The sequence below is a fragment of the Sinocyclocheilus rhinocerous genome, unplaced genomic scaffold (genome assembly GCF_001515625.1).
Source record: "Sinocyclocheilus rhinocerous isolate Xijiao unplaced genomic scaffold, SAMN03320098_v1.1 scaffold1413, whole genome shotgun sequence".
Lineage (NCBI taxonomy): Eukaryota > Metazoa > Chordata > Actinopteri > Cypriniformes > Cyprinidae > Sinocyclocheilus > Sinocyclocheilus rhinocerous.
In genome coordinates this window covers 1,070,107-1,087,065 of record NW_015639297.1, presented here as the reverse complement: position 1 = coordinate 1,087,065, position 16,959 = coordinate 1,070,107, and the positions used below count along the sequence as shown (strand labels likewise).

Below are 16,959 nucleotides of genomic sequence, written 5' to 3'. Positions count from 1 at the left end.
CGTAAGTGCTTAGTCTGGCAGGTTGGTTAAATATGCAATGTCCAAAAAAGTTTCTAATGTGGTCCTTGGTGCATGTGGACTGGGGAGACTGCTGCTGGATCCATGTTTGGTCTGTCGCTCTGTTGAGGTATTCGGCCAATCACAACGCATTGGATAGCTGGCCAATGACAGCACATCTCGCTTTTTCAGACCGATGAGCTTTGTAAAAATCTACGCATTTCAGAAAGGCGGAGCATAGAGGAGAAACAATAATGTACATTATGTGGAAAATAATGTGTTTTTTTAACCTTAAACCGCATAAACACATTTCATTACACCAAATACACAAAATAATGTTCTTGTTAGCAGCATCATATGACCCCTTTAATGTCGTTCCCAAACCATATGACTTTATATCTTATCTTTGTTCTCAGGTGCACCTGGTCAACTGCTCCGCTTTTCTCAGCTCAGCCAATAAATATGAGTTCTTAGATATGGGATATGTAAGTAGATCTATCTACTTAGGGATATGTAGATGTATTTATACTTTAATTGTTTTTTAAATACCCTACCAGTCAAAATTTGAAATAAAACTGTAATATTGTGAAATATTATTACAATTCAAAATAACTGTTTTGCATTTTAATATATTTTAAAAAGTATTCCTGTGATGGCCAAGCTGATTTTTCAGAAGCCATTACTCCAGTCTTTATTGTCACATGATCCTTCAGAAATCATTCTAATAGGCTGATTTAGTGCTCAAGAAACATTTCTTTATTGTTTAATAGGGCTGCAAAACGATTAATCGCAATTAATCGCATTCAAAATAAAAGTTTGTTTACATACTATATGTGTGTGTACTGTGTATATTTATTATGTATATATAAATACACACACATATATGCATATATTTTAAAATATATTTGTATATATACTTATACTTGTATATAATTTATATGATACAAAAATTATTTTGTGATATATCATCCAAGTGGATGCTGCACACTGGTGGTGATTGAGGAGAGACCCCCCCACATGATTGTAAAGCGCTTTGGGTGTACAACAATACACAATAAAGCGCTATATAAATGCATCATTCATTCATTCATAAATATAAATATTTTATATATAAATCATATTTTTCCTTAATATATTCATGTATGTGTGTATTTATATATACATAATAAATATGCAGAGTATGCACACATATAGTATATATAAACTTTTATTTTGAATGCGATTAATCGTGCATTGTTTAAATTATTTAAATAAATGCAGCTTTGGCGAGAATAAGAAACATCTTTCATAAACATTAAAAAATCTTAATTATTCCAAACTTTAGACAGATAATGCAATGCCTCAAAGACAAAATAAACTGATTTTAATTCATGCTCTATGACCCTTAACAGCAGTTGATGGACAGACTGTGTAGCATTGTAAAGCTTCCTCACAAGCTTCGTCCTGTCCAGAGTAATAAGGTAAGTTCACAACCAAACTGACCACTGTGCAGATCTCTGACACTAAAGATGCATCGAACCTACAGATCAACACAGACTACCATGCTGAGTTTGCCCGCTGTCTGGTGCCTCTTCTGTTGTTGTGTCAGCGGAGGCCTGGCTCTGTAACTGCAGGAACTACCTTGAGTAACAGGTGAGCAGTTTATCTGTTACATCATTCATAGTATTATGCAAGAAATGTTATATGGCAGCACTGTTATTCTACCTCTGTTTGTTTGGCCTTGTACTGACTGTGTTGCTTACTTTGCTGAAATGCTTTTGAAAAATGATGGTGGTCTCATTTCAAATTTTGTGATATTTATAACTAGAAGAATTGTACTGTAAAGATCTAAACTGCACAACATTTTTGCAATCAATAAATTATAATTTGGATAACAATAAACAAACATTTTTTTTTGTTGGAAGGTTGAGTCTATTTTAATATAAAACAATATATTAATGTAAATATATAATAACTTACAGACTTTGATTCAAAAGTTTGGGGTCAATGCAATTTGTTTTTAAAGTAAAGACACAAACATCTGAACTGCTTTGAACATTGATAATAATAATAATAAATGTTTCTTGAGCATCAAATGAACAAATAATTTCTGAAGGATCATGTGACACTGAAGAAATATATATTAAAAAAGAAAGCAGTTATTTTAAATCACAATAATATTTCACAATATTACTGTTTTTACTAAGGGTGTAACGGTTCAAATTTAGTACGGTTCGGTACGTATTGCGGTTTTGGGGTCATATTTCGGTACGGTATGGGGATAAGGGGAGTATTATTAGAAATTTCCACAAGAATACTCTACTGTCTGTTTGCTAAAAAATAAAATAATAATAATAATAATAAATGTAAAAGTTTGCCTCAAGTACAAATATAGTAAATATTATAATTCATATTTCTATAAATATAATTGCACTCCTTTCTAATGCGCTCCATCATGCACACACATCCTCAAGTCTTTCAAGTTTAACTCGATTGCTGATAAAACAAAAATTGTTTGTAAAATTGTTTGCAAAACAGAAACAAGCGCATTGATTTCAGTTCATTATATTTACATAATGTCAAATCCATTGGAAATCAATGTAATAGAGTCTGATTTGCTTAAAGCTTCCAATGACAGCAGTGAGGCTGATCACACAGGACGAAGTTCAAATCATAAATGAATCTAGAGATCCAAAAATTTAAAGGGGTCATGACATGGATTTTTTTATTATTTTACTATGTTTCTTGATGTTTACTTATAATGTTAATAAAGTTTTTTGCACAAAAAATTAAATTAAATAAATATGTGGAAAAATTATTATTTTCAACCCTCTTTCTGACCCTCTCTTTGAAACAACCAGTGTTTAAGGGGCGGGTCCTGTAAGGCTTGTCAGCAATTGGCCACTTATGATTGGCTAACGTCATTGCATAGGAAACAGTAACGCCCCTTCACTATTGCATGTAAGTGTTTTGACAACATAATCATTTACTTACAGTTTGTGAGGCAGCTGCAGTCCGTTTCAACCGTTTCATCTTTCAACAAATGTTTCTTTGTGAACTCTCCATGTTAATGTGCCTCGTTTACAAAACAAAATGCTCTGAACAATCCTCTGACATGATCTGGGGTGCCATTAAAAATAAACTATCCACTTGTTCCTTATGCTGGGAACCTTCTGATATCTGTACAAAGACGCGAACGAGCTGTTTAAACCAAATGCGTCAAAGTGAATGTTCTTTCAGTCCATTTGTCCTATTGAAAGACCCAAGCGCATGGACTGTGTCAGAAAGTGAACACGCATCTGTATACTGCATCCAGTGTAGACAAGATAGCGGCAGTGATTGTAATTTCTATTTGTTTGTGACGCGACACTCACATTCAGCATAATCAAGTGTCAGCCTTTAAAGTCCATGAAATAAAAATTTACAATATTTATTTTGTTAGCGCACATTACTAGTCTTAAGATCAACAATTAATAATTAATCCGTGCACAAAAAAATTGTTTGTCTTGGTAAATTTTAATCAAAATCTGATCATTTGTTCCGCTCTGGAATGGCCCTCACATACTGTTGATGCAGTGTCCCGGCCGGAGCGACGAGACATAAACATTAAAACCCTTTTCAAACGAGGCATTTGTTGCATCCAGTGGGGACATAATTACTGATTATAATGACTTATACTGTCTTTTTACGCGTTGCATTGCATCGCGCCGCGTAAACATAAAACTCTGTCTGCATTTGTGATCGGAGAAATGACAAACAACAAGTGCTACTCTACTGCCCAAAACTCGTGTTTGAATCATCAGTGGCAACGAAAAACACAGCGGCCTAGTGTGAGGGGAAGCCCCGGCTTAGCGTGCACTGAGGCGGGGATAGAGTGAGCTGAGGCGGGCTGGACTCCGCTTCGTCCACGGTGAAAGTTGATGTATTTCCTCAGCGACCAGCACAGATCAGCTCTAGGCATGACAAAGCGGATATCGTCCTCTTTTGGAAGACCAAACAAAGTAGTTTCGCTTTCACAACGAAGCACACAGCGTCTTCAGGACATGGCTGCAGCGTCAACAATACTACAGCGAGAATAAAAGTTACGCCTTCTTTCTTTGCGTGAACATTTGGGCGGCGTTATGCAAATCTTCCCAGATCGTGACGTAGGTATGTGGGGGCGTATTAGAACGAGCCGTTTTAGGTAGGCGTGGTTAACTCTTAACTTTTATAAAGAATATCTCTTTGGTTTTGATACTTTAGTGTTTGCAACTTTAAAGATCTTCTTTATGCACCAAGAGCTTGTAACACTCCAAAGAGAAAGGAAAAATTTAAATTGCATCATATGACCCCTTTAACCATGCCCCTCTAACCGTTTTCAGTTGAGACGCTGTGGTTGCTATGATACAGAATAGCTATGATACAGAATATCTACTGAAGTAATGGCAAACACATAGGGAATGAAATGTTTCTCCAAGCATTATTTTTTGTAACAATATGTGGTAGTCCGGCAATTCAATCTGTTAAAGACATAAATACTCGGAGGCAAGCAATATTACCTTCATTGTTGTTCAGTCGTTGTACAAGCAGGGTGGTCGGTATTAGTCCCACCCCTTCTCCACTGTGATTGGTTAGCTGACTAGAAAGTGACAGCGATGAGCGCAGTGTTTTACCCAAAGTAGAACATTCTTGAACTCTCGGCCTGAGAAAAAAACGCCCAAACGCTCAGCGCAAAAAAGATGCTCAGCGCTTGGCGCGCTCCTGGCGTGTTAAAAAATGTGGCGCTCCCATTGAGAACAATTGAAAAAATACGCTAGCTGTGGGGAAAAGCGTTTTGGTGGACACACGGCCTTCAGTTTCCTGCAAGTGAGAGATGAGAAGAGGAGTGCAAAAATAAAACCCCACCCTCTACTCAATATTCCGTTTCAGTTGGAAATACGTCACCATACTGAAATAAAGTCGACAGCAACTTACGGTTCACGCGGACTTTTAAGTGGCTGAACGCCAGTGGGCAGGGCCTATGTCGATGTGTTGCTCTGGAGGTGATGTTTATGCAAATGTTTGTGAATGTTTGCAAACGAGCTTAAAAAAATACTTTGCTTATTATGAGGAGGACGTTTTTAGCTATGAAACTTGCTGAATGTTTTAATGGTACAAATACCTCTTATATGCCAAAAAATCAAGGCAAATTTTATTTCTCATCTCATGACCCCTTTAATAATATATTTGTTCATATAACAACACAGCAGCTAAAATTAAGAGAGAATTCCACTAAATGCTTATACATTTTAGGTTTTTTTGCCATTTCATGGAGATAAACGTCTTCTTCTGCTGCGCTTTGTTCCTAGCCACCCTCTAGCGGTTTGGCTGTGCGGTTGCAGAAAGACGCACAGACTTAGACACGAGAAAACGTGCTGTGCAATAAAGAAAGTTGTCACTACAATGTGTATTTGAAGCCTTGTTTTTTCGCCAAAACATATCTTCCAAATCCTTTGTTAGAACGGAGATTAATTGCGGTACAAATGCGTACCGAACCGAGGGTGGCGAACTGTACAGTTCGGTGTTTTACGGAGAACCGTTGCACCTCTACTTTTTACTGTTATTTTTGATCAAATACATGCAGCCTTTATAAACTTAAAAGACTACTTTCAAACACATTTTTGAAATATATATTTATATATATATTTATTATTTTTAATAAAGCATTGATGGGTCATCGATTTCCACGAAATCAGTGCCTTTTCCACTTGGAAAATTTTAAATATAAAATAAGTTTAATTAGCTTTTTTTTTTTTTTAATATCCATGAAATGAAAACAGCTTAAAATGACAAGAAATTGTATCATTGAAATTGTATTATATACAAGAATATGTAATTTATTATTTTATGACTATTTTTCTACATCATGTTTTGGTATTTTTGTCAACCCTGTTACAAACACAAGCATTACTACTATATTTTAATTAGAACTATGTGATAGTTTTCACATATATGAGCAGCATTTCAGTCCCTCTTTTCATTGGGATTGTTTCAAATTTGGGATTTTTAAAATTATTTTTATATTTGTCATTCAGCAGGAACATCCTAATTTTGGAGGTTAACTGCATGTCAATTTAGAAAAAAATATATATTTTTACAAGAGAGATATTAAAAAAAGGGCTATGTCCAAAATAAAATATAATTCAAATTAAGTTAAGTTAAAGTCAGTTCATTGTGCACTGTAACGTCCTAGAAGTGATGTCACTTGAATGTACATTGTTTTACAAGGGTTTTTTGGTAACAGGGCTGATATGAAACAAGGGAACACCAATAAAATGATTTATAATTTAAAGAAAAAATGTTTACTTATGCCAAAAACATTGCTTAGCAATGAGACTGTATTTAGAACAATATGCACATATGATTTTTATATAATTTTGACTTCATATTAAACGTCCTGCTGAAAAAGAAAAACCATAGTGAGGGACAGGCCAAAATCCTTACCCTAATCAGCATCAATGCTATTTATATTATTTATTTTTAATATTTAATTGACTTTTTTGATGTAATATTGATGAGAGAATACATAGTATTGTTTTCTTTTTAAATCTCAAATTTATTTGTTGTTATAATAATTATATGTTTGATTACTTCTTAGGGACGCAAAAGACACCCATTTCGTGTACTCAGATACTCAGTTACTGAATTCTGTCTAATGACTCAGAGCTGACAGCACACAACAGGAAGGAGACACTGGCATTACTCTGGTGCTTACTCAGCCAGTTATTAAGCTCCTAAACAGAGAAACATTTATGTAACTTTCCCTGACAAGCACCAGGTGGCAACTGTCCTGTTATAGCCAGAGTTAGTCCTGAGTCTGTGAGGTGCCAGGAGCTGAGGTGATAACATGAGGCACAGGGACACAGGAGCCAGACTTCCTGGAAAGCTCTCATTCCGGGAGAAGGGCTCAGAGAGTTATGCCACTGACTGGAGCACTTCAGAGCCTTATTCATAATATAGCTGCATATGAGTACTGTTTCCAGATCAGTTTACAGTGAGAAAGATTAGTGCAGCAGAAGTGAACATGTGCAGGTATCAGTGCAAATCTATACTAACAGAGCATACGAAAGAAAGGGATGTCATCCTAAATTCCTATTCTCTGAATCCACCTCAGATCTCATTGAATTCCGGGTTGTGTCAAACTCCTGTTGCCATGTAGTGAACTATATGGAGTTTTTACAAGCACTTTTCCAAGAAACCAGAGGAGAGGGATATCTGCTTAATGTCTGCATTGATTCCTGTCTATCTGCATAGTGTAGCAGCTATTTTCAGGGCTGATGAATGTTAGCTGTGCAGTTCTAGCTTTTGAAACTAGTTCTGAGTTTGTTTGGCATGCCATAGTGCATACTGCTATACAACAGCCCCAAAAAGTATCTGGACATTAGTATTTGAGTTAGATAACAAAATATCAATCCATGATTAGCTTTTCTCGGGCCTAACTTGAATTAACTTGCCATTAAAACAATTTTTTTTTACAGGAACTGTAGACATGTTCCATAAAGTTTGACACCAGAAAGTATCAAAAAGGAAATTTTATATATATTATCAAACAAAGGAACACAGGAACAACTGAATACAAACTAAAAGTCCATGAAACTGAAACTAAGCATATCCGCAACAACACATATACAGCATATTAGTGCTGTCATTTAATGAAAAAAATTACAAATTAATTGCACAAAATAACTAATCACACACTTTTCTGTAATTAATTGTGATTAATTGCATATTAATATACTTATATTCTTCATAATTTCACATCGAATCTCCAAAACAACATAAAGATGGTATATTTTAAATACGCGTTTAAACATTTTTTCTTAGTCTATTATTAATGAAGGCCAGTATCACTGATACCAATTCTGCTACTGATGTCTCATTAATTGTAGCCATTCAACATTACAGTATAATTGAAAGCCATTGTTTTTAACATTTAATAGGCTTTGAAAAATAGTGAACTTAATACAATATTCACATAAACTATAAATTGTAAACTATAAGCTGAATATAGAGTCTTTATTCAAGAAACAAAAGGTAATCATTGAAGAGCATCGAAGTGAATTCTCTTTTTCTTTTGTTCTGTGATTTACATCAATGACACAGACTGCAGCAGGTTTTCTCCCAACTCTTTACGGTCATTTAGGACTTTTTAACTAATTTAAAACCGTGTTTACGAGGTCACTCGCCAAAAATGCTGTCTGATGCAGCTTTCTGTATATATGCACTTGTCGGATGCCTGTGTTCACAGAGAGCTGCTTTACAGACAGCATGCCAATACTGAATTAAAGGGATAGTTAACCAATTAAAAATGAAAATTTTGCCATTAATTGTTATATATTTTGTATATATATTTTTGAAGAAATTCGAGAGCTTTCTTATCCTGCATAGACAACGCAACTGAAATGTTTTATGGCCCAGAAAGGGCCTTGAAATTGTTGAATAAAGTCATTATTTTTGTTTTCTTTGCACACAAAAAGTATTCTCATAGCTTCATAATATTAAGGTTGAACCACTGATGTAAGAGACTATTTTAACGATGTCCTTACTAGCTTTCTGGGCCTTGAACGTGTCAGGGTCAGAAAGCTCTCGGATTCCATCAAAAATAACCTTATTTGTGTTCCGAAGATGAACGAAGGTCTTACGGGTTTGAAACGTCATGAGGGTGAGTAATTACAGAATTTTCATTTTTGGGTGAACTATTGCTTTAAGTTCTCTTTTGCGTCTTATAGTGCTTGACAGCAGGTTCATATAGTCTGTACTGTACTGTTTACTGTAGCACTAGTCAAAGGATGCCAGGTAAAAAAAAAAAAAGGATGCTGTGTTAATTACGTTAAATATTTTTAATGAATTAAACTAAAGAAATCAATTTAATGCATCCGTTTGATATTTTGTTATGTAATGCTATGTCATGCATTTTTAGGTCTGGCCTAAGCGTCTAAATATTTGTTGGAGCCATTGCAAAATATCAGTTCTAATCCTCTTAGTCCACTGTCATGATTAAAAGTTTCCATATTGAATTTTCATTGCCATGCCACACTATCTGCTGTTGCCACATGTTTACACAAAAGACTCAGCATTACAGCCTCGATGCATCTACACGGAATACCCAAGGTGATAAGAGATCAGAATGAATACAGCCATTCCGCCACAGCAGCCTCCATCTCTCCATAGAGAGTCTAATGACGCAAGTCCCTGTGACAACTTTCCACGTCAATCATCCGTACCGTTCTAAGGTTTGTGAAGCCCTCCACCAAACAAACGTCCTCCCACATCTGTCCCTGTGTCATCAGACATAGTACGGAGGTCAGGCTTCTTTCACTATTTTTAACAGAATTTCAGAGAAGTGTCTCGGATTCTGCTCGTAGCACAGAGCTCACACAAAGGCGCTAGGCCATGGGAGCACTTTGTTCCTGCTGCTGATGTCACGCCGGTGCCAGCATCTTAAATTGGTAAAAGTTCGGGGGTGGGACATTGTCACTTAGGCTCAGAGAACATACAGTGTCCAGACTCACTCGTGGGACTTGTACCGACACGGTACGTGGAACTAGGAAAGAGAAATTAAACAAGCTTTGAAACTAAGGTAACTCTTTTTTTTTCCCTCGATGTTTGCTTCGTTATGAGCTTTCAATAGGCTTTTCATTCTTAAGCTTTTAACTCCTGTTCCTGAACCTCAGGAATTTCTAACTAAGGTTTGTGAATGCAGAGGTGGGAATGCTGCATTTCTGTGCACCGTTAAATGTAGGGAGCGTCAATGGTCATGAAGCTCTGAAAATGTGATAAGCAGCAGAATCTCAGTCAAATTTTTATTCAAAATGAGTCTGAATGTCAATGTTTTGATGGTTGTTTTCATATAATCTGTTATTGCTCTGCTTAAGACGTAGAACATGAAACTTTTGAAATCAGTGTTGGTATTGTTAACTAAATATATTAAAAATGTTTATTTGAAATACAGCTGAAATAAAAGAAAATATATTAGGTTAAAAAAGCTAATCATAAATCTTAAAGAGTAGAACTGTTGCCTTGGCTAACTGAAATAAATATGTTTAAGTAGAAGTCCTAAAATTACTAAACCTTTAAAATTTAAATGTAATAATTTAATTAAAAATTATTTGATAATGTAAATAAAAAGGATAGCTAAGAAGAAAAATAAAAAACTAATAAAATAACATAATTACTAAATTTAATATACAATTCAAATAAAAACAAAACCCAAAATATTAATAAATAATAGAATATTAATATTAAATATATTTATAATATTCAATATATTAATATTAAAACAACACTGCATTAGATGTTTATTTATTATAAATACAACCTCTTTATTAATCCTGTAAAATGTAGTTTTGGTTAAAATAAATAAATAATGAAGATAACAAATAGGTTTTGTTTTGTTTGATGTGCTTTTAATTGTTTATTAACTGTTTATCAAAATTGTTACTAATTTAGTGTTGTTAAATGTACTCTTGTTTAAAAATCTTCATCTTCAAAAAATCTTCACGAGAGCATTGTTTAAACAAAAACCCAAAATAAGAATAAGAATGTTAACAGGATAAGTAAAATAATTGAATTTAATAAAGTGTTGTCATACTTGTCTCTCTCTCTTATCCTACCATAGGCTGTCCCCTCTGTCTATGTCGTGCCCGTCCCCTTCTCTCAGTGAAATGCCTTTTGGCCGCAGGCCCACCTCTCACCGAAACATTTGCACCAAAGTGCTGCTGGCTGAGGGCAGAGAGTCACCCTTCACTGAGCACTGCCGCAACTTTGAGAAGAGCTACAGGGTAAGAATTAGTCCTCATTCAGTAATAACTGCAGCCATATAGTCTTTTATAAAGATTTATGGTTTTTATTCTGTGTGTGTGTAAGGTCTGGATAAGTTAGTGTACTCCTAAAAATTGACAAAGTTAAACAGTTATTAGTCTTTTTAAAAAAGAGAGTCAACTTTTTAATATGTTAGCCTCAAAATAATTTTTTAATGATTCATAATGATTTGAATGATTCTGTCATGCATACTATAAACTTGATCTCCCTTACACTCTTTTACACTCTATTAAGTGTTTCTTTTATACCACATTAACTGCTGAGGGCAGAGAGTCACCCTTCGCTGAGCACTGCCGCAACTTTGAGAAGATCTACAGGGTAAGAATTAGTCCTCATTCAGTAATAACTGCAGCCATATAGTCTTTTATAAAGATTTATGGTTTTTATTCTGTGTGTGTAAGGTCTGGATAAGTTAGTGTACTCCTAAAAATTGACAAAGTTAAACAGTTATTAGTCTTATTAAAAAGTTGACTCTCTTTTTTAAAATGTTAGCCTCAAAATAATTTTTTAATGATTCATAATGATTTGAATGATTCTGTCATGCATACTATAAACTTGATCTCCCTTACACTCTTTTACACTCTATTAACTGTTTCTTTTATACCACATTAACTGTATTATTTCACAATTCTTGAATGCTGCTGCATTTCAGTTATTTGCAACCAAGAGAATAAAATGCTTTTTCATTCCATGCATGTATGCTCTAAACAATGTTTGTCTGTCTTTTTGGGGTCTCGTAAAATAACGGTTGTGTATATGTGTATTATTTTATTAATCCCATGCATTTTTAATGCGCCAGGTTCTTCAGACAGAGGTCCAGAGGCTGAAGGACGAGGTTCAGGAGATGCACAGAGACCTAACAAAACATCACTCTCTCATCAACACGGACACTATGGATGAGATCCTGGAAAGGTCTGTACTCATTGACGAACAGATCGCGTCTCAGTATTCTGCTGTGCAGACCCAGAGGGCCATATTTGAGGAGGTGAGGCTAAATTATAATTCCTGCAAAACCATTATTCTTTCAAAACACAGCAGCAGCTTAGCATATTCTGGATGTCTTTCTAGATATGGGATGTGACCTTTCAAAGAGTAACCAAAGAGCAAGAGATCTACGAAGGTGAGGAAAAACAACAAGTTGTCTGTGCTGCCTCAGGGTTCATTTTGCCATGCATGTTAAGCTGTTTCTTTCCACTAATTAGTCAACTAATTCATTTGCTAATTACAGCACAGCTCCATGACCTTCTGCAGCTGAAGCAAGAAAATTCCTACTTGACAACCATTGCACGACAAATTGGACCCTACATCTTATCCATAGCAAAAGTAAAAGAGCGTCTGGAACCCAGGTTGTTTTTCTGTTTTATTATTGAAATATTTATATATTATATTTGAAATATTTTACTTCAGCATTCCATTTGCTTAAAGGAATAGTTCACCCAAAAATTTAAATTTGCTGGAAATGTACTCACCCTCAGGCTATCCAAGATGTAGATGAGTTTGTTTCTTCATCAGAACAGATTACATCACTTGCTCACCAATCAATCCTTTGCACCATTTACAAGCGATTTTGGAACAGTCTGAACAGTTCTAAACAAATATTTTAGATGATTTTGATGTGAGAGGACACCAGGAGACTGAAGGAAACATTTTTATAGATTATGGATTGCAAATGCGACAGCTTAAAGTTAAAACACCGTAATGATGGATTTGTTTCTTACAAATACTCAGCTTTTCACTTCACAAGACATTAATTGATGGACTGGAGTCATGTGGATTACTTACTGTGACATTTTTACCTGTTTGGAGGGTGGGTACATTTTCAGCAAAATTTCATTTTTGGGTGAACTGTTCCTTTAATTTGGGTAGTTGAATATTTTAGTCATTAAATTGTATATTGTTAATGTATTCACAGGTTTCAAATGCCTGAGAATGACTGCGTGGACACTGTAGTGAAAATATGTGAGGACAGCGCAATGACTGCTGAACAAAACCGGTTTGCATTTGGTGTTACTATAACACAGCTCAAAGTGCATATATTAAAACATTATAAGACAGAATGACACATCATTTCTTCCTCCAGCTGCAATGAGAAGAGTCGCTCAGCAGGATATGATCGGGACCCTGGCACAGACAACTCTGGTATCCTGCCGCCTGGTGAAACGCTACTAAAGAGCAGTGACTTCTGCTGGCAGGGAAAGCAGATAAATATTTCAAAGGCCTCTTGCGGCAAAGAGCTGCCACTATAGAGCTGCATGTCAGAATGATGGGGAACACTGACTACAAATGTGGCATGTGCTTTCAAGCATGTGCTAGATGTCAACACATGAACATGGGGCTTTACAGTAACTGAAAAATAAGAAGGGCATGAATGGAATATTGATAACATGAGTGTGTCAAATCAAATGGACCTTAACCGTTTGGATCGGATGGTCCATAAATGTTTCACAGACCAGTGGATTGTGATTTTTTTGTTTTGTTTTGTTGTTGACTATAAAATGTAAACTTAAAAAACAAACAAACATGAAAATTAGAAATAAATAAGTTAAATAACTTATATAAGATAAAGTACTAAAATTGCTGAAGCTAAAACAAAAAAATAGATTAACACTAAATATAAATATAAAAAAAAGAAAATGACAAAAATGCGTAACAAAAATTGTAATTAAATTGTACAATTAAAATTAAAATCTTAAACAAGTATATTGAAAATATAAATAAATAAAGTAAAGTATATAAAAAGAGTAAATAGGAAATATTTTAAACTAAAATTGTCGTGATTGTGTGAAGAATTCGTAATAGCTATGTTTCATAAAACCCTAGCTATATGCTGAAGCTAAAACAAAAAAATAGATTAACACTAAATATAAATATAAAAAAAAGAAAATGACAAAAACGCGTAACAAAAATTTTAATTAAATTGTACAATTAAAATTAAAATCTTAAACAAGTGTATTGAAAATATAAATAAATACTAAAGTATATAAAAAGAGTAAATAGGAAATATTTTAAACTAAAATTATGTCGTGATTGTGTGAAGAATTCGTAAAAGCTATGTTTCATAAAACCCTAGCTATATTTTTTTATGTGTGCTGTCAAATAAATACTGATTGTGAGTGCTGAACAGCCTTTTTGAGCAAAACTTTAATAAATAAAATATAATAAGAAATCATCTATTTAAAAAGTTCAAAGATTTGCTTATCCCTCATATCAGCTGGATGTTCATTAAAATACATTTAGAGGAACACAGGAGACCATTTGTATACCAGTGTTAGAGGGTGGGGGTTTTCAACGCACTACAGCCATTACGTTTCTGTGAAATGTTGGGTCTGCTGATCATGGCTGTCATCACCTTCCCTGTGTGTAATAATGGAAAGAGAACTTAACATAGCATCTCATAAAATCAGATTATAGCACTTCAGACCAATGCCCCAGAGAATACTGTAATTAACACAGATTGAAGGATAAACAGCTAGCCAAGTGTGGCAAGCAACCATTCGAGGAGATTTATGAAAAAAGACAATGATCATGATACATTTAAGAAATATTCTAAATGAGTAGCCAGGTTTGACATCAGTGTCAATGGTGATACATGAGAACCAATGGTATTTGACTTCAAACGTGTGACGCAACTACAGGGAGCATATTTGAATTTGCATACACTGTTAAAAACAGTTGTGCTGCTTAATATTTTTGTGTAAACAGTGATGCTTTTTTTTTTTTTTAGGATTCTTTGATGAATGGAAAGTTCAAAAGAACAGCATATATTGGAAATAAATTTTTAAAAAAGTATCAATGTAAAAGTGTCACTTTTGATCAATTTAACGTGTACTTGCTGAATAAAAGTAATAAAGAGTTAGTTCACCCAAAAATGAAAATTCTGTCATTAATTACTCACCCTCATGTCGTTCCAAACTCAAAAGACCTTCGTTCAGCTTCGGAACACAAATGAAGATATTTTTGATGAAATCCGAGAGCTTTTTAACCCTGCATTGACAACAACACAACTACCACATTCAAGGCCCAGAAAGGTAGTAAGGACATCGTTAAAATTGTCCATGTGACATCAGTGGTTCAACCGTAAAGTTATGAAGCTATACCCATCAGCCCACCATGACAAGCTCTCTTCTCTTCGATCTCACCTGTCCCTGGCTCAGCTATTACTGGCAGACAGTTGTCTTCAAAACAACCATTAGACATTTATAGTGTCTGTTTTTTATTTTATATGAGAAGGAGGCAGAGCAACACTCTCTCTCTGTCATGTTGGATTTTTGTCTAATTATGTTTGTTTTATTTTATTGTACAAGGACCTTTCAATGCACCCTGATAGATTTCTTTCACATGTTTTTCTGTACTTTTATGCTCCAACAAGGTCAAACAATGACTAGAACAGCGCTGTCTAATACCAGACTAACCTTATGGCATGAATAAAGCTACAGAGCCACAACTCCATACATAAGGTGAATATGTGACACAGAATGCTTAGCTGCACGGTTACAGAGAAAGAAATGGGGTCAACGCGACCTTCAAGAACAGGCCGCCAAAGTTAGTCAGACTCATTAAAAATACATTTGGTGACAGCATATTGGAAAGCGGGATGAAAGAACGAGAGGACTCCTCGTCTCAACAGTCATATATCATCTCCTCCCTCCCGCCCTACAAGGTCTTCATAAATACACACAGAGACCTTATTCTTCCTCATGATATTTGCTTTTTTTCTAAGGTTGAAGAGGTGAAAGATGCTTACCTGGTTCAACTTATTTCTGGCGGTTTGATCCATACGAACATCCACAATTCGACTCACTGAACAGACAGGATGCAAATGATTCTCTAATGACTTAACTTAATAAATGACTTAAAGGGGTCATATGATGCGATTTCAAGTTTTCCTTTCTCTTTGGAGTGTTACAAGCTGATTGTGCATAGATAAGATCCCTGTTGCAAAACTTTATTTTCTTTTGCAAAACTTTATTATTTTGCATATATATGTGGCATTATATTGACTCCATAGTTTTGCCTACTGTACATGATTGGGAATCCAGTGTCCCCACAAAAACCGCAAAAGCTAAAATCACCAACATTGAGAGGACCAGCCAAATCGTAAACGCAAGTACAATTGCCTAATCCTATAAAGCACTCTATCATATTGGCCTCTAAATTATCAACATAATCGAAACATTGCTTTAAAACCTGTTGTACACAATCTACTACATGCCTTGTGTCGTCTTACTGCTAGTTTATACTTTTTTAGAAGGTAAACATGATAATAAATATTTTTTTTTAGAAAAAATCATGTTGAAATGTGAGTATAAAATCTGATACATCAGGCTTTAGTGAAACATTTATTTGTACATCTCTCATTGTAATGTGTTGTATTATGTTTTGCTTTCACAATAAAAACTACAGAGCTTTGATCATAGAACTAAGCATTTAAACAGAATTTTATCTTACTTTTTGGCCATATAAATATCAGCAACTGCACCAGTATATATATACATATATATATATATATAAAATTAATTTTATAATATTTCTAAAATTACATTTATCATTTGAAGCTAGAGAAAATCAGATTCTCTTTGAAAAAGAAAGAAGATAATTTTTTATAAAATCTGGCAACCTTTCATAGATTACTTTAATGATATTAATTCTACTGGTCCCTAAGTTAAAGTAAATTATTAAGCTAAGAAAATGAATAAATGAATAAGTTGAGATATCTGTTAACAACAACAACAACAACAACAAAAGTCTGGATTACACAAAGACATACTTCCTGCACTAATCTGACCACGACTGACCTGTTTTCAGAGTGTACTACCAAAGATTTGTATAGAATGCCAATGTTTTGCCTAAAGGTATTTATCTATTCATTTCTGAGTACTATGACAGGTGACAGTAGGCGCTACCTCCTTGTTTGGCATCTGCCCCAGTCTAGCCTTGTCTGGTTTGACAGTTTTACAGTAACATGATGTGTGTGTGTGTGTGTGTGTGTGTGTACAGGCCACTTTCCTCCAAAGCGCTTGTGATAATTTATTATTTTTGTTTTGTTATTAAAGTCCAGGGTCACCTGTATTGTGCACTGTTTACCAGTTTTGTCTGAGGCAGACGGGGGTGTACTGATGTCATTGCTCTCCTGAAGAAGAATAT

General features: G+C 34.7%; 1 protein-coding gene across 1 annotated transcript in view; it reads left to right on the top strand.

The window, feature by feature from the left end:
• Window positions 1-13,259, top strand: part of LOC107751145 (RING finger protein 207-like) — a 36,630-nt gene extending 23,371 nt beyond the window's left edge. The window contains exons 10-18 of the mRNA XM_016566770.1: window positions 414-482; window positions 1,389-1,457; window positions 1,523-1,629; window positions 10,613-10,775; window positions 11,615-11,800; window positions 11,884-11,935; window positions 12,044-12,161; window positions 12,728-12,808; window positions 12,896-13,259. Coding sequence (XP_016422256.1) covers window positions 414-482; window positions 1,389-1,457; window positions 1,523-1,629; window positions 10,613-10,775; window positions 11,615-11,800; window positions 11,884-11,935; window positions 12,044-12,161; window positions 12,728-12,808; window positions 12,896-13,061 — 1,011 coding nt within the window. The 3' untranslated portion in view covers window positions 13,062-13,259. The remainder of the gene's footprint in view (window positions 1-413; window positions 483-1,388; window positions 1,458-1,522; window positions 1,630-10,612; window positions 10,776-11,614; window positions 11,801-11,883; window positions 11,936-12,043; window positions 12,162-12,727; window positions 12,809-12,895) is intronic.
• Window positions 13,260-16,959: the final 3,700 nt, after the last annotated feature.